Here is a 22,455-nt window from a genome sequence, read left to right on the forward strand (position 1 = left end):
TGCCTTCTTAGGACTACAGTTGTAATCAATATCTTTGTAACTTGGATATAAAGACTTGAGTTGCCAATTGGAAGGCAGTTGTCTGTGCAATACATTCATATATTTGATACCACAAATAGTCAACTTCTTTCAGTACGCTCACATGCTTAGTCCTTGTTCTGATATCAAGCCATCCTTACAAACCAAATCGTATTTGTAATGACCACTTTATCAGAAATTGGCGAGTACTTCACTTGCTGATTCTGTACTATCCTGTCAGTATGGCGCCCTCATCCTAATAAGAAGTGGACTTCTTTTGTTTTTACTTGCTATTCTCCAAACGCCACATTTTGACCAGCTGGCCATCACTTAGACTGTAAGATACATTCCGCCCTCCTCTTTCCCATGTTTGAGGGCGCCGCTTCTCACCATGCCTTACAGACTAGTCATCACTCATTACCAGGAATTCCAACAATGACGAATCTTTCAGTCTAGCAGATAAATTAGAATATCCACAATCAAAAGTGAGATTATGAAATAAAGTTGGTTTCCAGAATAATACTCCATACTAATATCCTCACACTATGACCACCTCTAGTTTCCCCCTACATCTAAGTGATCTACGTACAGTATAGCAGTCTCAGAATTGACACCATGCTACCATGTGGTGGTGGAATTATAAAAGTGATATTTTTCACTAGAGGTCTCTGCATATGGGTTGTTTATGCTAGGAATTACTCGGTACTTTGGAGAAAATGTTATACTGGCACGAGTGTGGTTGAAGTCATGGAGTTTGCCTTTTGGTAAACTCCATGTTATGCAATCACACATTTCACTTTCTATTTGAAAATCGTGAAAAAAAAATCACAAAAAGTGAAGAAAAATAAACAAAAAACAACAGAAACCTGACTTTGACATGCCATGTTTGACTGCACTACCATAGTTCATGTGAGAAGTAAATCAAGCAAAGCAGCAAGGTTCATTTTTAACATAACTTCATTGATAGAGAAATCCGAAAGAAGGTGAAAATGTTGTCTGTAAGACACAGTGTATCATGCTGATCTATCAGTCACAAAAAATGCCTGGTTAGGGCTGAACAACACAAAGTATCTTAAAGTCCGGTGAATATGTAGCTAGTAAGGAATGCCGTGATGTAGAGCTCTCACACATCAGTCAACCACCAGATCAGAGAGGGCGGGTAGAGCAGCACAGTGTATCTTGCAGTCCAGTGAATGTGTGTCAGTAAGGAATGCTGTGATGTAGCGCCCTCATGCATCAATTAACCACCAGAGCAGACCGGTGAGTGTAGAACAGTATGATGTATCTTGCAGTCCAGCCAAAATGACGTGTTTACAGTTAGTATGGTGGTACGAGAACACAACAAAGACATTTTATTACCTTCGGTAATTTCAGTATGTTTATTCAGATATATTACATTGGCCAGGATACATTGCTACTATAGAAAGTATACTGTTCACAAAGTAACACAGACAGCTACTGAAACTACAATTGTAACGTGTACACAGTTACAAAATAAGGATATGTAATATGCAGACTTAGTTTTCAAAATGTTTATAATAATCTCTGTTATATTCTTGACTGGGACATTTGGGTCTTTGAAATTTACTGAAAAACGTATTACACAAATCATCTCTTAGATACAAGTTTGTGAATCATTTGTACCATTGGTCAGACTTGCTATGTTGAAGAAAAATGTACTGGGAAGGCTAAGACAACAAAATTATTTCAGTACATAGATTGCCGATTTTCACTTTTCACATTTGTTTTCACTTCAGTGGCCTTGTACAAACATGTTGGGAGCTAACAAATAATGTCACCCAATGGCCATAGATACCTAGATCTAGTCCTATGCACGTTACAATCATCTCCACCGTATAGTCAAATGGATTTCTCCAGCACAGAATTTCGTTTTTACTACCAACAGCAATAGTTGGAGTGTTGGTATAAACATGATGACCTTATTGCATCCTCATGTCACTTATGTTCAAACTGGAGGTTGAAGTCGTAGTAAACTGAACAAAGTAACCAATTACAACCTCTTGTCAGTGTGTAATGGATTACTACTGACATGCGCTGTTCATCCTTGCCCCAGTAAATTAAATCCTCTTTCTCCCAACTTGTATTTAGATGTGTACAATTATTTCCTTGGGAGAAGAGGACTATGCTAAATTTTTAAAATAGAATTTGCCCATTTGACTATACATTACAAACATGTTTTTAGAGTAGTTTCAGTGTGTCTGTCCATAGATCCTCATTTTATCTTAACAAGTTTACAGTAAACTTTCTGTAGTAGTAAGGCGAGTGTATATGGGTAGATGCATCCTTGGCATTATTCATCTCCTAAATATTAATCTACATTTTGTTATGTATTACAGGTGAAATATACACGTTGTCAAGACACCATGATGTTCTTTTGTTATAGTTGTGAATTTTGTGTTTTGTGATTGGCAGTTAGGATATGGAGGTAGACCATGGAACTTGTCACCATTCTGTATCACCTCTACATAGCAATTCTACCTATATAACATGGTCATATATATGTCTTTGTTATGGAAACACAGCTTTTCTCTACAGACATAATTTATGACTGATTCAAATGCTAATGTTTGCCACAGTTTTGTTCAGGGAGAACACCACTCAAGGAAATGAAATCATTTTCATGAACTATGGGTTAGGGTATAGACACTCAGACTCATGAATATTCAGTGTTCAATTTGAATATATTATTTCTGCGGACTCCCATGATGCAATAGACTATAGCAAAGATACCCTTTAAAGGCACAAGACCGACTTGATGCTTCTCTGAAATCGAAGTAATTGTAGATAATGTAACTAACATCATGAATGATTCTCCAGATCCCATAGTTTATGAAACTGTCTCTATTTCATGGAATGGCGTTTCCCTTTTAAAGGAGATAAGTAGGTAAAATCTACAAGAGTGCCAAAGATTTTTTACTGAGGTTCCCCATCAAAAGGTACAAGGTATAGAAACCTATGCAAGTTTTAGCAAACTTCTGCCTTGTGTCAATTGCATGCATGCATTCCAAGCTATTTTCAAAAAAAATATCCAGAGCTGCCAACTTTATGAGACACTTCCTTGAACCTTGACAACATGCCATTTAGGAAAAAAAAACAAAGGTAAAATAAGTAAACCTGTGAGGTCAGTGATTTACATGTAAACACACAGATTCCTGATCAAGTCACTTACATGTACACAACAAGTAAGTTGTGAATGGTGTCATTTATTTAACAAGTCTGCATATATTGTATATAACAATCACAACTATAAGGCTACATCTAGTTCCATCAAACATTCAAACACAGTCCTTCTTCTGTAACTTTTTCTATAAAACAAGTATAAATCTTCTTCCTCTCCAGAAATTTCATCCGCTCCTGCAGCAATATATCATTTCAATCTGAGTTTGTAAACTGCACCAGCTAGTCTCAAGTAATTTGATTGGCTATCCATGATATTGCTTTCATTGGGGACATTTCTGAGCCAATCGTTAACAGTCTTCCATAGTCAGTTCTCTGATGAACACAGTCCAAAAGTGCAGTGAGGAAAAGTCTCAGTTGTACTGTCGCTATGATTTGGACTCTTTGGAATCAAAAGTTTCATCTAAGAATGTCTCCTGTCGTACAGCAAACATTGAGTATGCATCTAACAACTGAGTTAAGGAGAATGCAATGAGATCCATGAATCTAGGCTCAAGAAACCTTTCTCATCAAGTCTTAAAGGGACATGATCTGCAACTTGCAAGTATTTTTTGGTCATCTTTGTTTCCAAATAAAAGGTTACTTATATTTTACCCTTCACTATTACTTGTTTGAGTAGTCACTGGCAACACTCCCACCATATTAACTGATGTGACACTGCATTCTCATACTCTATGAATAAAATGATGTCATTGTATATTAGGCTACAGTATCACAGCAGGTTATAAGGCATGTGTTTTGCTAGTGTCTGCTGGTTTTTAGACAAGTGATAGTGAATAGTGAATGGTAAAATATAAGTAACCTTTTATTTGGAAACAAAAAATGATGAAAAATGCTCAGGAGTTGCAGACCATATTGGGCTGATACTGGTACTAACCCATCAAGTAGCTAACATGTTCTGGTCACTGTGTTGGTGCCAGCCTTGTGTTAACATAGAGCTGGTATTGGCATTAACCTTTCCAGTTGCTATCACAAACTGGCGAGATTTTAATGCTAGCCTACAGTGTTTAATATCATGATGATGACTTGGTACTAGTACCGAACTAATCGTTGATACTAGTAGTCCACTTAGAAAGACACAGGTGACTTGACCTGTATTTCCACAGCAAATTTCATCACAAATTCACATGAAGAAGATTCTTTACAGTGACCATATGGATGAGGATTTGGAATTTATTTTGGATTTTTAATTTACAAAACAATGCTATAATGGCTTCCTACTTCAAAACCAAATGTGAAAAACATATACCAAGTCTGTCTTTGTAACTCAATACATTGCAAAAGACTAATAAATGTGTAAAATGTTTGTTATTGTATGTACAGGAACTAACTTTTTACACATATCTTAGCTTTTTCCGATGTACTGAGTGCCAGTTACAAACACATTATGTTGTTTTACATTCATTTTTCAAGTAGGAAATCATGGTGAACTTGCTTTATGTGAATTAAAAATCCAAAATGAATGCCAAATCCTCATCCATATGGCCACTTCAAATACTAATTTTACAGATGATTCTCCATGCATTGAATAGAGTATAGACACTTATGTAAAGCTGCAATAATTGTAGGCTATCCTTAATTCCACAGTAGAACTATAGATATACAACCAATTTAAAAACAAAAGTGCTTGCTTGTGCTAAAGAAAAATGAGACAATAGCATTAATAGGAAAGGTGAGTAAATTGTGTTTAGATCAATAGATCACATAATACACGTAGGGGCTGTTCTAAATCTTCAACACAGATATGTCCTGCATTGACTTTCCACACCATTATTATTTTTTTTATCTCCAAAAAGTTGTTTTATTCAGTGTATCCAGCTTGGTGATGGTACAGGAATTAGACAGCAAGGAATCACAGAGTTGTATCAGAAGTTGAGGGACAACTCATTTTCAAATGTATGAAACATGAGTGAAGCAGATCTGTCCTGCCAGTCTGATAGAAAAGTTACAAACTGGAACTACAAATGTATATGTATAAAAGTGCAGTATATGGTTTTGGGGATTTGGTTACAATAAACTAATGCATGAGTCAATGTAATGCCAGAGGGACCCCCACCTCGGGCGATACGGGACAAATGTGGGGGATTAGACTGTTTTTGCCATTAAACAATGCCCGAGGGGGTGGGGCAATTGCCTCATATTGACCTCCCTAGTCATTTTCACGGACGTAAAAGAGTGGTTGTGTGTCAGTCAGAATTTTTTAATGCCCCACCCATTGGGGTGGGGGAAATGTTGGGAGTTTTACTTGTTTTAGGTGGGGATTTTTCAGAATGTCTTGCCCCAGGGGGTGGGGCATTTGACAAATTTTATGAGACTAATTTCCAAATCCCCCACTATGCCCCGAGGTGGGAGGGGTTGACATTGACTCGTGCATAAATAAATGCTAGAATTATTGCAGCTACCACACGTATGTCAATGTATTTTGTTTAAGGGGCATTAGTTGACAAGTAAAATCTATCACAGCACAACCCCCCCCCCCCCTACTTTTCTACACCCCACTCATGTTACTCAACCTCATAGACTCGTGGTGCAAAAGGTAAGTGCGTACATGATAAAACATTACCAAATGGGGGGGGGGGGGGGTAAATCGAAACTACAGTGACGCATAGATCCATGAGTGACGCAACCGACTAATACAGACGTTGTGGGACTCTGTCTGATGTACAAACACATTCTCACATAAATTCACCAACTAGATTTGTCATACAATATAATTTGGCGCCATTCATTGACAGATAATCACATTCTGGGTCTCAAATACGTTCTAATGCACAAACCCACGTGTTCCCACACGTGCTGTTCTGAGCAGTGAGCAAATTTACAACTCTGAACTTTGAAGGGTGTCTCTGTTCTCAACTAACATACACACGCAAAGTTGATAGTGTGTAAACACTGGTGACAACATGAATTAATCTACAAAATGTTTTAAATGATTGCCCTGAAACTAGGACATCTAGGAACTCGCAGTGTCACCGAATGTGTGTTGCATAAATATCACAGTGTACGTGCAAAGGATACATACTCCGACCACCGCCGTTGCAATTAAACATCCAACTATTGTATTTCTCTTGAAGTATTTAGCACGAAGTTTCTGTTTCATGAGATCGCTGTGTCGTTTGGTCATCTGTTGTACAAATTCCATATCGTCTGGACTTATCTGATCACGAGAAAAGTCCACTCGCCTCATAACTTCAGGTGGTTTGTTTCTGGAGTCCGCCATCTTTGTAGGTGATATAACTTGCGCATGCGCCCATGTTACATCTTAAATTTACGAAATACTGAGCTAGCCAAGAGATCAAGACAAGTCACTGGGTAAATTGGCCAAACTAAATTTTACTCACAAATAAATTTTGCGCTTCACATTTGAAAAAAAAAATGTTTCAATGGACGAGAATCGTTCGTGTGTTACCTCTTACGTCACGAGGTCAAGAGGTCAAACGCCATATACAGAAAGACAAATACCATTAACGAGTGTGAAGCTACCATCATATTCATATTCATATTCACTTTCAAAAGTTGACCCCTAAGCTCAATCTCAATATGATGATGGCTTCACACGTTCATCATCAGATTCGAAGTCTTCCGAATGGGTACGAATGCGAGTTCGGCAAATCACATAAAACCGTCATTGGCAGGTTGAAATCATGCGATTGTGATTACTTTTCACTTGAATTGCATGGATTTGCATGCTCCCTTTTTATTTTTGCCAGAGTATCCAATTTGCTCCATGAATTACTGTTGTCATGGACCATTATTTTTTAACAGCAGCAAGTTCGAATCTGTTGATGACAGTCCGGTTGTTGGTGATTTCTCTACTCACATCGACGAGCGAGCAAGCATAGTTGAGATCATGGAAAGGTAAATATATCAGTCGAGTTGATTTCTTACATTAGCTTTCATAAGATCAGTTGTTACTTGGCGAAAACATTCGTGGGCTAAGCCTTTCGTCACGATCGAGGTCTCATCACGGAAAGTAGTTGTACTTTGCGGGTTGCAATACTCCCATGATCTTTGTTTTTGTTTACAACTTACAAGCAAATATTACATCATGTAGTGGTTGATGTACTAATACTATACTTGTAATTGTTCAGTTCCCCTCAGACCAGTGTTTTGGCCGTAACTAATAGTTACTATTAGGACTAACCTATATGAAAGGAGCCAGCTGGTCCTTCATGTAATTATCTGAACATACCTACAACTTGAAAAGTATTGTATTTTGAAAATGTATGTTGATTCACAGACAGTGGAGCACTGTCTATGGTTGATTGTTGCTCTACATCATCATGTTACCCTTAAAGTTCAACATACGCGATGACCACTTAACAGTATTGTTGTGTGTACATCTACGATCATAAAGTTACATTGTAATGATTCCATTTTGTAACCGCAAACAACATAAACATGATTTCTTCTTTTTGGTGCTACATTAGCTGGTGAAAATCCAATGATAAGAACAATGCTACAACTCAAACTGAACTTCCTGTTTTTGTATCTGCTCACATGAATGAATTATTTTCATTCATAGCATAGAATGATTTTGATAAATTAATCAAAAAGATTTTAACACATAGATAATACCTCTGAACTGTTCGACTGTAATTCTTGTATGCTTTGGAATCTAACTCATCACGAAGCAGTTTCATAGCACACATTTGCACTTTTTCACATTTTTCAATCACTTGACTGAAGTATTAGAATGACAGAAGAATACCATGAAATCCACATCATATGATAAACATACAAATTATTACATTATACAAGATTTCTGATACTAATGTGGCTATTGTATTGGTGTACTGTTATTTTATACATACTTTGAAAAAAGTTTTACATTTCAAATATTATCCTTATTTTTGTAGAATCACTCAATGGCATGTTCTAAACAAAACTCTATGTACATATTTAATCAATAATCATCTGATAACGTTTCATGCTGAAATATATTATAAGGAACAACTACCCTGAATAACCTGATAATGAGAAAGGAATTTCATGTACATTTTTATTATATGTCACATATGTTGGACCACCCCATTATGCATTGTTTTGTTCAGTTTCCATAACAAGTTCAACTACTAGGCTTCAAAATATTTATGTATACTAGTACATTGACAGATATCACTAAGTCATCAAAAAGTGAGAAAGAGGGAGAGGCAAGAGAGTGGAGGGGCAAGGGGAGATATATTAAAGGGAGGGAGGGGAGACAGACAGAGAAACAAGTGCTTACAGTGAAGTTACACTCTATGTAATTTCTCAACCAAAGAAACATTGTAATGTTTATTTATTACTACAAAGTTGTTCTAAAATCATGTCACATTCAGTTACATAGAAGTAAAGTAGTTCTGGAGGAGTGTGTCCTCAACAAAGACTTGTATTTTTTCCCATTAACCAGTCAAAATTATAGACAAACACTGTATGTGCAAAAAAGCAGAATTTGGTTTTATTAAGGATTGGTTTCATTGAATTAATAGATGTCATATTTTCTTGCCTTTTTCAGGAATCAAGATGTACCAGAGTTACTGGTTGTGCAAGATGGTTGATTTGTAAAAGTGTGAGTGCAGCGAGCCAGACTAAAGCTATTAACTAGGGTAGCAGTAAATTATAATTTATTATTGCAGATATAGGTCATAAATAATAGGACATTGATGTAAGTCTATGCTCACAGTAGGCTCATGTTTCTGATGGGAAGGATTGAGAGAGCTAGCGAGGGGGGGGGGGGGGCTCCCGCAGTCATTTGTACAGACTTCCAATGTCTCTACACTAGCTTAGTTCCAGGATTATGATCCACATGACAAAAACACCACTGGAATCATTGACTCATGTAATCTAGCAAATGTAAGAACAACACTTTTGTTTTTTAGTCAGTCTCTCTTTGTCCGCTGAAATCTTGCTTTTCGCAGTAAGATGTCCATGTTTCTGCTAATTTCAGTACAATATATGCTCAAATTGCCAAATGATATACCATACACATGTACATACTGTATATAATGGCAAGATACATTTCAGGAAACATTGTAGCCATGTATATTTTTGTAATAATGTTATTGTTGTTAAGTTAGCCAATATAAGTCATGTAATGTCAATACAATGCAAGTATTGACAAGTATCGAGCTGGTCTTACTTTTATCATTGTATTTTTAAATCATTTGTTATATATTTTATTGTGAAGCGGTTTGTTATTGTTTTAATGGAAGTCGCTATAGAAAAATAAAGTATTATTATTATTATTATTGCTTATTTTAAATAACACCAAGTGATGCTTAAGATTTTTTAAATATTTTTTTTTAAAACTTTAAAATTAATATCAGTTGTGTATTGCAACTTATTTTGTTAAGAAATAAATTTTCGAAAATGAATATTGTATTGCTTGTATTTCTGTTTTGTGGGTTTGTGATCAGTATTAACCTCCAATGGGCGACACTCAAGAGAGTTAAATCACAATTGGTTCCCTCCATCTGTCTTTCTATGCATGCACTGTCATTTCTCAGTCTTTGCACAAAGTTAACACATTATATGGGACAGATGCACATCAATTAATTTCATGACAAAGTAGTGGTCATCTGATAAAATAAATAAATAAATAAAACTCACATCTGGGCTCTCAGAAAACTGTTGTTGCCACTCTTGATTCTCTTATGCAAACTCACTGGAGACGGTGGGCCCACAAATATTTTAGTCGTAATTAAAGTAAGTGTACATATGTGATTAGGGAACAGGGAACTCAATGATCACATGACCCTTTTGATTCAAGCTGAAGGTCATAGTGGAACTTCAAGGCCATCATAATTTGTTTTGCACTTTCTCGAAACTTCCCTGAAACATTTTTGAATACTGAAATATGACTGGTAAAGCTGAAAATCAGTCTGTAAAAAGCCAAATGTACATACATTTAGAGAAATGTGAAAACAGCATTCATTTTGCATATGAAGTTGTTTTGTAGCAATAATCTGTTACCAAGACAACTGATGTCAATATTCCAAATTACACCAAAATATTAGTACATGTATACTGGATATTTGAGAATCCAAAAGTGATATAAGCATGGCAAAATGTTTTGAATGCAAGTACCTCTCTGTGTGTATATGACTTATAAAACAAAGTTGCCAGAATGTTTAGATATTTGGTTTGGATTGTACAGGGTATTGTACTGAGTGTGTACAGACTGGAGAAATCATGTTTAGGTGATCCACTTGTTTGTTCTGGTTCTCAGTACCCAACCAACCCAAATTTTCAGTTCCCACATCAAAATAAAAAAAAAATACTTTTGTTTTCTCCCACCCTTAATATTTTGCGGAACAGCAAGAATAAACAAGAATCTTGACTTGTTGATGCCATTTACATGTACATGGGGTGGTGGTGGCAACATTTGTTCACAAAGAGCATTTCTTTCATGGCGGACAGTATGAAAGCAGGGGGCTGAAATTGGGAATGGGCTTGTTACCAGGAATCCCATAAAAGTAAGATAGAGAGGAGGAAAAGGAGAGCCTGAGAAACATGAAAAAGATGATTTTTTATTCTTTATCTTTTTTAAAAATTGACTTACCGGCCCATAGTTGGCATGAAAAAGTTATGAAACACAAAAAATAGGGCCACACTTGTATCAAAAAGAGTGATTTACCATGAAACCAGCCAATGCAAGGTCATCCAGTATGATATTACATCACTCAAGTCAAGGTCTACACACACCTCATGTAAGGTACAATACAAAACTATAGTGCCATTGCCTGACTGGTGAAACGTGTGTTGGTTGTTGGCGAGGATTTTATTTAGGTTTTCTAGTTTGGAAATGTTCATACCTATACTCATGATGATCTGATAATACTGAAGCACTTAAAATTTTAAAAATGTGATATTTTATCAAAAAAGTTCAATTTGAGGAGTACTGGGCAAATTAATCTTAAACTTGACGGAAAATTTTGTAGGTGTGTCCAGGTGAAGAATCATTCAAGCCAATAACACCTTAAAAGCCTAAAATGGTATTTCTTGTCAAGAGGCTAAAACTACATAACTAAATGCGTACATGTAATTACATTAAAATTTTGTCAGAATGTTAGGGAGCAATCTAGATGAAGAAAACTGTTGATGAAACGAATACAAAATTGTTTATATACTATTTCTGAGATCTTATAAAAAAAATGTGCAACTTCAAAACTACCTGGCAGATATACATATTCAATTGAACATCCTGTTCTGATAATAACTTGAATTTCAATATCAGTTATACACAATGTCATTGACACTATTTTTTTAAATTGTTGTTTCCTATTTTTCCCCAAGTGTGTACATTTAAAATTAAAGAGTGGCCATTTTCACTAGTATTTGTCACAGAATCATACTGATAAATCCAAATTAGTTAATTAGTGTGGCTTTTATTTATACATTAACAGTAAACATATCTATGGTATTTGTTGATATTTTGCAGTTTTGTTGTGTTCAGAAATAAACTTCCAGATCCACTATACATGCAATTATCCTTTAATGACTTTCTATTCCTTTTCCAAAACTTACTCCATACTTGTCTGGGTCTGAAAAGTAAAAGAAAATTTATTGACATCAACATCACATGAATGGATACAATAGAAGAAAGTATATCACAACTATTTTGTAGAGTATACAGATATATGGGTAGTAATACACCCTCTGTTTCTGTAATTGGTATAAAAGACATATAATCTCCGTTACACTGTAATGATTGGTTGCCATGATGGTGTTATTTGGCGTAGTGTAGTTCGTAATACTATACAGTATCTGTATAGTACCTGCCACGACTCACCATAGAGAGTTATTAGGGTTAGAAACAACATGCAACAGTTGGCATCCAGACTAGGTTTGGCAATGCTTACTTAGGGATCAGAGGGTTGCTTTAGTATAGATCAATTCCTAATGATTACAACTTGTCCTGGCAAATACCGCTGACCTGAACTGAACAAGTACACGACGTAGTATTTGTAAACAAAAACAAGTACATGTGCAAATGGGAGTATCGTATGCACAACTACTTTCCGTGATGAGACCTCGATCGAGACGAAAGGCTTGGACCATGTGCACGAATGTTTTCGCCAAGTAACAACTGATCTTATGAAAGCTAATGTAAGAAATCAACTCGCCTGATATATTTACCTTTCCATGATTTCAACTATGCTTGCTCGCTCGTCGATGTGAGTAGAGAAATCACCAACAACCGGACTGTCATCAACAGATTCGAACTTGCTGCTGTTAAAAAATAATGGTCCATGACAACAGTAATTCATGGAGCAAATTGGATACTCTGGCAAAAATAAAAAGGGAGCATGCAAATCCATGCAATTCAAGTGAAAAGTAATCACAATCGCATGATTTCAACCTGCCAATGACGGTTTTATGTGATTTGCCGAACTCGCATTCGTACCCATTCGGAAGACTTCGAATCTGATGATGAACGTGTGAAGCCATCATCATATTGAGATTGAGCTTAGGGGTCAACTTTTGAAAGTGAATATGAATATGAATATGATGGTAGCTTCACACTCGTATACCATTATGTATTAACATCACTTCGTGATATTGACTGAAATTGATCAGGCCAATCAAAACTCGGCGATGTTACTGTCTGTTGCTGAAGAAATAGCTTACCATCCTTTAGAAGCACAGTCGATACCTCAGCTACCTCCTCTCTTTTTTCATTACACCCCCCCCCCCCCATTTACTTTGCTGTACTGTTTGAACTTACAACATACTGGGCATTCCCCACTCCTTGGACGGGCCCCCATGGAAAACTATCAAAAGAAAATAGTTTTATTAAATAAACGGTGATAACACAGAGAAAATAAATGTTGTGGATGAACATCTAACTCATCCTTAGTTACGTCAATACCAGATGTAAAAAGAAATCTTATCAACATATGACTGACACAACCTGGGACTTTCCCTGCTCAAGGTCAGCAATAGAACTTTGGACGCTCAGTCCACAAATACGACATGATTTCGAAACAAAACGTTGGTGAGAAGAAAAAGCTTGACATACTTAGGAGAAAAAAATAAGGTATGACACAAAATCTCGAGAAATGGAAAACCTTGAGCAATTTTTAACGCTAGTTAATAGTAGTGTAAGGCGTAACAATATTTGTGTGGTTCCGATTACATTCGATTTTTAAAAAGGTGGGTAGGTAGATTTTTTATTTACTTTATTTTTTTTCATGTGTGCATGTGACTCGTGAGTGTCTAGTTCAGGTTTTCCATTGTGTTCCAAATAGTCTCTGTTTTGTTTATTTCTTCCTATCAGATGTACAGTCATTACAGAATTGGAAGAATAGTTTTATATTGTCTTTTTAAGTTGATGTCAGTTTCCGCACCCACTGTTTCTTGCAAGACTTCACGATTTTCGCGATTTTATTATTATTTTTCTCGAATACATATAAAGTTTAGGGTCGGCGCGAAAAAAAAGTAGGTGGGGTCGGGTAACCGGAACCACACAACTTTTTTTTTATTTGGCCTAATGACCGTCAGTCAGTCGTGATTGGCATTAAACTACGTATTTGGTACAGACTTTTTTGAAACTCTCGTGAAACAAATTACTCCCAGTATCAACAAAAAGGGGAGAATTTGTTCTAACCCTCTGTTTAATTAAAAATGCCATAAACACTCATTGACAAGAAGATAAAAAAAAAAATCACAATTCAAAATTCACCTTTGGCCTGTCAACAACAGCTGTTACGATCGGATGGTCTCTCAGCAGTCATTGTTGCAAACCACGGTCTGTTTTACGGCAACGTTGTTAACGAGCCTCCCACTTTTATTTCGAAATGTAGTGGTAGAAATAATAACTCTGGTTTGGGGGAATGTCAGCAGTGTGTGGTGATCGCTGTGAAATTTTAACATTTTCAGGGTAACATTGAACTTTCGTCACTGACATTCAAAAATACACAACTCTGACACAAGTTTTACAGGTTATTGACAATATTGAACATTGTTTATTCGTTAAAACATCATAAGAATAGGAACGGGCGACCCGGTTTCCAGGATCAGTAAGGGTTATTTACGTTTGATCAGGTGACGAATGTAGATAGATCAACGTCAGTTTAAAATCGGGCATGCGCAGAACTCAGTTGAACTTGACGGTATTCGTGAGGACTGTTGATACAGCTGAATCATCGAGGGATCGCCGAACGACTGTGCCTATCATACACATTTTATGTTCCCTAAGAACAATTTAGATAGATAAGAAACAGGCTTCCCACAGACCACTCAATACAAATATAAACAACATCATCCGACCCCTACTGATACACAGACACACTCATCGTCCTCGGCACAAACAAGCTATTGAAAGTCATCACATTGCAGGATTAGATTTTGACACATACAAGTGTATTGATTCAAAGTTGCAAGTGACCTCCATGCTTACATCACACTGACTCTCACATTGAAAGACGTAAATTCATATAATTTTCAATAATATTTGCTGAACCATCGATGGTTTTAGCCTACGTATTACCTATTAGCTTGGTATTAGTGACTGTAACTGAACTTGAAGTGTGTCCTGCATGTAGTGAGTATCTGTTACGTACGATTAACGTGTTGCTTCATGCTTGACAGTATGCCGCAACATCAAACTTAGGGGCCGAGTCATTTTAAAACTGACGCACAAGAAAAGTAATTTCTTCGTTTTCGTTTTATTCGCACGTTTCCATAATTTATACACAGTTGATTTTGACTGTCGCACCACGACAGTGATGAACACGTTTCACAGTCATGCATGTTTCAACTATCAGTCACATGAAAACATCTACAAATCTGTTTGGAATTACTAAACTACTACTGCTGAATAATTATTTCACATGTTTCAGGCGATCGAACTTTTTGGTTTTCACGTTAATAGAAGGATTGAATCAACATCAGTCGAACGATCAACTTGTTGTTAGTACTGAAAAAACGTTCGCAATACCACGCTATCTACGACAATTTAGTCGAAGTTTAGAGGTCACGTCAAACGTGACATCTCATCATCGGTAATTTCCGGATTTACATTTGTATTCGTTTCACTTTATACGCAAACGTGGCCTAACTTAGAACCTTAGGAGCATTTTAGCGATGCCCTCTCCATAGTCTATTCAACTCAATTATCGTGAATGTCCTATAACTTAGTGTTGCCACTACGATTGAACGATCGGCTTGTACCATGGCACCTTTGGTAATTTTCGTTGACAACGTCACATGCCGTTACGTACGTAGTATAGAGTGCAGTGTTGTTGTTTATGTACGTTGGACCTCATCGTGTCTAAACAGCCTACCCGTCTAGAATTTGGCATAAGGTAATCCTCAAAGCTAGAGTTGCAGGTACAAGAAAACAAACAATGTCTGCATTACATGCACAGTGTAACCCCTTGCTTTGGCAGTCGGTTTACGTGTATCATCCAAGTCGGAATAAATTGGTTGACGTGTGCGTCCAAATATCATCATTTATACTATAGTCGGGACGACAAAACAAACCGTAAAAAGTCTTTTGATTTCAGGAACTTCTGTTTAACGTGAAAACCAAAAAGTTCGATCGCCTGAAATAATTATTCAGCAATAGTTTAGTAATTCCAAACAGATTTGTAGATGTTTTCAAGTGATATTGAAACATGAATGACTGTGAAAGCCGCTAACATGTTCATCACTGTCGTAGTGCGACAGTCAAAACATGGAAGTTGAAACAGTATCAATGACGCTTTGTTATGGCACAGAGAAGTGTTTTGATTTCCCTTAGTGCCGATATCTTTGAAACCCCACTTACAGATCCCACTGGTGAAATTTATGCAAAATAATGTTGTGAAGACCACAGTTATCACGATGTGCCTAGTTCCCTCAAACGGGACGGGTCAACGCAATCGATAGTATGAGCACGAATGCATCCGAATGCATCGTATATTCATTGATGATGAGTGGAAGTGGGTCTCTTTTATTGTGTATACATGTACTTCCATTTATCCTAATATATGACAGTCGGTTTGCATGGTTCTGTAACCAATTTCCTGTTGCCCAGCTATGAACAAGTACCAGTTGCATATAATAATTTATATTGGGGCCTGAGGTGTCACCGTTGGTTTTGTTTGGGATGCAAGTGTTAAGTGTACAATTATGAAGAAACAACAACCACACAAAGTCTGAGTTTGCAATGTTCACATCTATATTTACGATCGGCACAAGAGATACAGTACATACAAAAAATACTCAATACATACAATTACATACATCAAACATCTAATAAATACAATAAGTGTCATCAATTAATCGTAATCCAACTGGACAGTACGCTCTGATTGATTAATTACTTATGCTTGGAGTATATAAATAGTTCAATATTCAAATACTTAAAATACAACAATTTCTGACATCTACTTCAATAACTTCCAATGAATTCTGAGTCTCGTCGAGGTAGGATACCGGCTTATCAAAATCTCAATTTAGAATGCAACGCTTCAATGAAATACTTAGTAGTTGTAGGAAACTCGGAATATTCCCACGTAACACTATATAAATTCAATCTAGATTCTATTATTGTTCTAAAGTCTTCATTCACCACTCAAGGTATTCAAAATCAGAGGTTAAGTATCAATGTATCCTAATAATTTAGAGTCAATAACTTGTATGATTCAACTCAGAAATCTGGAATTACAAAAACAATAAAGTTAATCAATTATTCAATGGAGTTAATGTATTCAGTGGCAGTATAATTAATTCATCGTTCAGTTCAACTGTATCAAGAATCAAATACAAACTAATTAATTATACAATGGAATTAATGTATTCAATGACAATATAATTAATTCATCATTCAGATCAACTGTATCAGGAATCAAATACAAACTAATTAATTATACAATGGAATTAATGTATTCAGTGACAATATAATTAATTCATCATTCAGATCAACTGTGTCAGGAATCAAATACAAACTAATTAATTATACAATGGAATTAATGTATTCAGTGACAGTATAATTAATTCATCGTTCAGATCAACTGTGTCAGGAATCAAATACAAACTAATTAATTATACAATGGAATTAATGTATTCAATGACAGTATAATTAATTCATAGTTCAGATCAGCTGTAGGAAGAATCAAATACAGACTAATAATTCATTCAATGGACAGTGACAATATCATTAGATTTACAGGCAAAATAAATAATTTACTGAACACTGTGCACTCCACACGCGTAGAAATACATGTACTTGCAGACGAGTAGCTCTCTGTACCATTCAACTTCATAATTCAGCTCAGTAGTTGCAGCAACGCGTCCTTTCTTCTCAGCTCCAATTCTACTGACATTCTTTTCTTCGTCCTCGGCTCTCAGGCACACTTTAATTCTTCTACAGACCAGGGTCCACTGATACTAACACTGCTTTCGTAGTACTGAGGCATAAATAGAAACGTCCAAAACACAGGCAAATAAGTGAGTTACTGAACACTGTTCACGCTCAACATACATAGAAACACGTGTTACTTGCCGACGAATGGTCCTCAGCTTACAACTTCATACACTTTGCTGTCCGTCTTCTTTCAGCATAGTTGAGTAAGGCAGCCGTCAAGTTGCCCTCTGAAATTGACTTCAGCTCAGTACTTCAGCAACGTGCCTTTCTTCTCCTTCCCTTCAGCCTCAGTTCTCTCTCCGTCTTTCTCTAACTTCTCTATCTCCTACCATTCTCCATGTCTCCTCCGCTTCATGCGTGCTTCCACCAAGTTCGAGCTACAAGTTACAACTGACCACCAAGTTCGAGCTACAAGATACCACTGACCCCTGTTAAAGGTCAAGTCCCAGGGTTCCTTAGTTAGGTCGGCTAATAGCGCCCTCATGATAGAGCTGCAAATACTTTTGTTTATATCATCTGGTTACACACTCCCCTGCTTCGGGAAAGGTCGTCCCGACCTTCACCAACCAATTTTACCATTCTTAAAGATACTCTTCAGGTTATCATCTTAGTTGTCTCCAACCAAGTGCTGGGTATGGTCCATTCTGCTGTCTCTCCCACAGAGGTTGACAAATAGATCGCACCAATTTCCACATAACCATTCTAATCTTTACCTGCAGCTAGTTTCCTTTTCAAGTTGGACAATCTCTCTCCTTGTCCCACTATCAAGTTCTCCAATTCTGCAAATATAGTCTTCAGGTCTTTTACCATTTCATTCTCACCATCCTTTTGACATATCTGTGCATAAGTCAGTCTGTCAGGTGGTCGTCTTATTCTAGTAGATCTCCTGGGTAGAGTTCTCTCATCAGATTCGTTTTCTGATTCCATTACTTCCACACTTTGAGATTCTTCTCTTACACTCATTCCATCTGTTGTAGTCACATCCATTTCTGGTGTATCTCTCTGTTGGGCTTCAATTTCTGATTCTTCCATCTTAGAACTTACAGTTCTTGGTATGAATTCTGGTGCATCAGCTGACATGTCACTAGTGCTGTCTTTAGTAGGTGATTCAATACTTTGACCACTTTCTAAGGTTGCACCAGTGACTTCTGTTCTGACGTTCTGCATTTCTCTCTCTGTCTCTGATCTTTCTTCTTCAGCATGACTTCTTCCAATTGTCTCTACAGATATTGAAGATGGAATAGATACTGCACTTTCCTTACCATGCTCCATACCTGTAGTTTTCTATCTTCTAGTTTCATCTCGTCTCTTTGATGTAGATGTTATTATAATTGGAAAATCCAGTATAACATCATCCTCATCTGTCTCTTCCTCTTCACATTTCTCCTCAACTGTTGCCTGGCTCCTTGTCTTTCTTGTACTAGAAACAATTTCTGGTTTCTCTCTTGGTAGTTTCAATGGTCGTTCTGTGTATGGAATTGGTAGTGAACTGCAGGGTAACAATAAATTCCTATGCAGAGTTTTCTCTCTCCCATCAGGTCCTTCAGACTTGACTACATAGACAGGTATGTCTGGGTGGATTCTCCTAACCACTCTGTACTGCTGTGACTCCCATCTGTCTGCAATTTTGTGTTTCCCTCTTAGGTTCACATTCTTTACCAGAACAATATCTCCAGGTTCAAGTACTGCTTCTGTCACATTCTTGTCATATCTCTTCTTGTTTTTGTCTGCGGTCTTCCTTGCATTCTTGGTCGCCAACTCGTATGATACTTTCAGTCGATTCCGCATCTCCTCGATGTACTTGTCATATCCTCGCACCGGTGAGTCCTCTGGCTGCAAGCCCATGTACACATCAATGGGTAATCTTGGGTGTCGCCCATACATCAGATAATATGGAGCAAAGCCAGTGCTATCATTGCGGGTGCAATTGTAGGCGTGTACCAATGGTGCCACATACTTCCTCCACTTAACCTTCTGTTCCTTAGACAACGTACCTAGCATATCAATCAGTGTGCGATTGAACCTCTCACATTGTCCGTTACCCTGGGGATGATAAGGTGTGGTTCGCGTCTTCTGTATTCCGGTGAATTCACAGAGCTGCTTTATCACTTTGGATTCAAAGTCTCTGCCTTGGTCAGAGTGCAGTCTCTTGGGAAACCCGTAGTGTACCAGGAAGTGTTTATACAAGTGCTCTGCCGTGGGTTTGGCTTTCTGGTTGGTTGTAGGGATTGCAACAGCATATCGGGTGAAGTGGTCCGTAATAACCAGGATGTTTCCAACACCTCCCTTACCATCTTCAATTGTCAAGTAGTCGATACATACTAGCTCCATGGGTTGTGTTGTTTGAACATTTACCAATGGGGCAGTCCTTTGCAGAGTAGTCTGGAGCTTTCGTCGAGTACATCGTTCACATGTCTTTATCTTCTGTTCTACATCTTTGGACATAAATGGCCAATAGAACCGATTACGTAGCAGTTCCAGGGTCCGTTCTTGTCCCAAGTGACCAACGTCATCATGAACTCCTTCAAGTGCAGTTCCCCGAAACCTGCTTGGTAACACCAGTTGATACAACCATTGTCCATTATGTCCCATTCTCTTCCGATACAGTACCCCTTGACGAAAACATAACTTATTCCATTCCTTCAGTCCACTAATCACTGCAATTGGCTCTTTCGATTTCTCTGTTTTAGTTGGTAACTTCTTCTGTTCTTTATACTGGTACAGACGTCCTATCACTGGGTCTGCTCTCTGCCATTTCTCCCATTCCTGCATAGTTACAGCTGGCAATGCCTGTGTTCCTAGCATAGATGGAGGTTCATTCAATGACGGTGGAATTGCTGCGCTGGAACATCCAATTGCATCTATCCAACCATTTCGATTTGTCTGTTGAGTCTGACACACAGCTGTTACCACTTCTGCTGGTACAGAAATCAGTTTGTCCTTATCTTCTCGCATTGTGGTAGACGTCATTTCATTCTCAGTCACTTCTGATGTTGTCTTCTGGTGTTGTCTGGACAGACCATCAGCATCATTGTTCTGAGTTCCTGGTCGGTACATCAGTCTGAAGTCATAGGTGGCCAACGCTGCTACCCAACGGTGACCTGTAGCATCTAGTTTTGCAGACGTGCTGACATAGGTTAACGGGTTATTATCTGTCACCACTGTAAACTTGTTGCCATAAAGATAGTCATGGAACTTTTCAGTGACTGCCCATTTCAATGCTAGAAATTCTAGTTTGTGAGCTGGGTAATTCTTCTCACTTCTTGACAGACTACGACTTGCATACATAATGACACGCTTCTCCTTTCTTTCTCCTTGGTACAGTACAGCACCTAAACCTGAGAAACTTGCATCAATGTGAAGTTCAAACGGCTTACTATAGTCTGCATATGCCAATACAGGAGGGCTGGTCAAGTGTCCAATCACACTGTCGAATGCCTTCTGATGTATTTCTGTCCATTTAAATTCTGGAGCTGCAGTTTTACTCTGTCTAGACTTCCCTCGTCTCTTATACTTGGTTTGTAATCCAATGGTGAGGTCATTCAATGGTTTCACAATGTTGGAATACCCTTTGACGAATCGCCGGTAGTACCCTGCAAAACCTAAGAAACTCTTTACTTCTTTGGCATGGGTCGGCACTTTCCACTCCTTCAATGCTCTGATTTTGTCTGGATCGGTTTCTATTCCATGTTCCGAGACGACATGTCCCAAGTACTTCACTCTCTGTCTGAACAGTTGACACTTCTTAGCTTTCAGCTTTAGTCCGTTCTCTGCTAGTCTGTCTAACACCATGGCTAGTCGTTCTTTGTGTTCTTCAAATGTCTTAGAAAAGATTATGATATCGTCCAGATACACCAAGCAGATGTTCAAATGCAAATCATTCAAACACTTCTCCATACACCGTTGAAATGTGGCTGGACTTCCTGTCAAACCCATTGGCATTGTGGTACATTCCCAGAATCCCATAGGTGTCACAAAAGCTGTCTTTTCAATGTCCTCTTCAGCCATTTCTATTTGCCAATAGCCAGATTTCAAATCCAACGAGGTGAACCACTTGGCATTACTTAAGGCATCAAGGCTTTCATCTATTCTTGGAAGAGCGTAGGAATCTCGAATAGTACGCAAGTTAATCTTACGATAGTCGATACACAGCCTAGTGCTTCCATCTTTCTTAGTAACAATGACAATTGGAGCTGCCCATGGGCTGTGTGACTCACGAATGACACCACTCTCCTTCATCACATTCAATACTTGTCGTACCTCTTCATACATGGCTGGTGGGATTCGTCGAAAGCGTTCCTTGATGGGTTCACTATTTGTCAGTCTGATTCGATGTTTCTCAATCGTACATCGTCCGAGATCATACTCATGCATGGAGATCGCAGCTTTTTTTGTAAGTAGCAATTCCCGTACTTGTTCCAACTGTTCATCATCAACTGGGGATCCTGACATCTCAAACTCTACTCCTTCTCCTAGAGAGATCTTCCTACCATCTTCTATCTCTGTGTTCTCTGTTTCAACCTCATTCTCCACCAATGATCTTTCCCTCATAGCAAAATCACAAGGATGTTCATCTGGCTTTCCCAACCATGTTACAGAATGAGCACTAGCAACAATTTCTCCTGGGCGGATAGTCACTGGATGCACTGATGTATTCTTGATACAGACAGGCACTTTAGATTTCTCTCTTTGACACTTGAGAACTGTTACAGCAGGATTGGTACTAATTTGTCCTCTAGCTCGATTACTAGGTTCCACTGACACCACATATTGGTCTCCCCTTGGACCTTTCTTAGCACGGCCCCAAATAGTGGTGGCATGTCCTGGGTCTAGTTTCACTGGATGACGTAACAATGCTTTCACATCTCCAAGGTTACCTTTAGGACCAACAAACCTGTCTCTAT

General features: G+C 37.8%; 1 protein-coding gene across 1 annotated transcript; it reads right to left on the minus strand.

The window, feature by feature from the left end:
- Positions 1-1,422: 1,422 nt before the first annotated feature.
- LOC144447517 (cytochrome c oxidase assembly factor 3 homolog, mitochondrial-like) lies at positions 1,423-6,436 on the minus strand. Its single transcript, XM_078137564.1, has 2 exons — positions 6,235-6,436; positions 1,423-3,661 (listed from the first exon to the last, which is right to left on the minus strand). The coding sequence occupies exons 1-2, from the start codon at positions 6,434-6,436 to the stop codon at positions 3,585-3,587; spliced, it is 279 nt and encodes a 92-aa protein (XP_077993690.1). The 3' UTR covers positions 1,423-3,584.
- Between the last annotated feature and the right edge of the window lie 16,019 nt (positions 6,437-22,455).

This window comes from Glandiceps talaboti, chromosome 16 (genome assembly GCF_964340395.1).
Source record: "Glandiceps talaboti chromosome 16, keGlaTala1.1, whole genome shotgun sequence".
NCBI classification, from domain to species: Eukaryota; Metazoa; Hemichordata; class Enteropneusta; family Spengelidae; genus Glandiceps; species Glandiceps talaboti.

Bases quoted from the DNA above. Each gene is read 5' to 3' on its own strand.
- LOC144447517 (XM_078137564.1), bottom strand. From the start codon at position 6,436: ATGGCGGACTCCAGAAACAAACCACCTGAAGTTATGAGGCGAGTGGAC. The intron at 3,662-6,234 runs GTATCCTTTGCA...CTCAGTTGTTAG, and splicing joins AACGGCGGTGGTCGGAGTAT to ATGCATACTCAATGTTTGCT.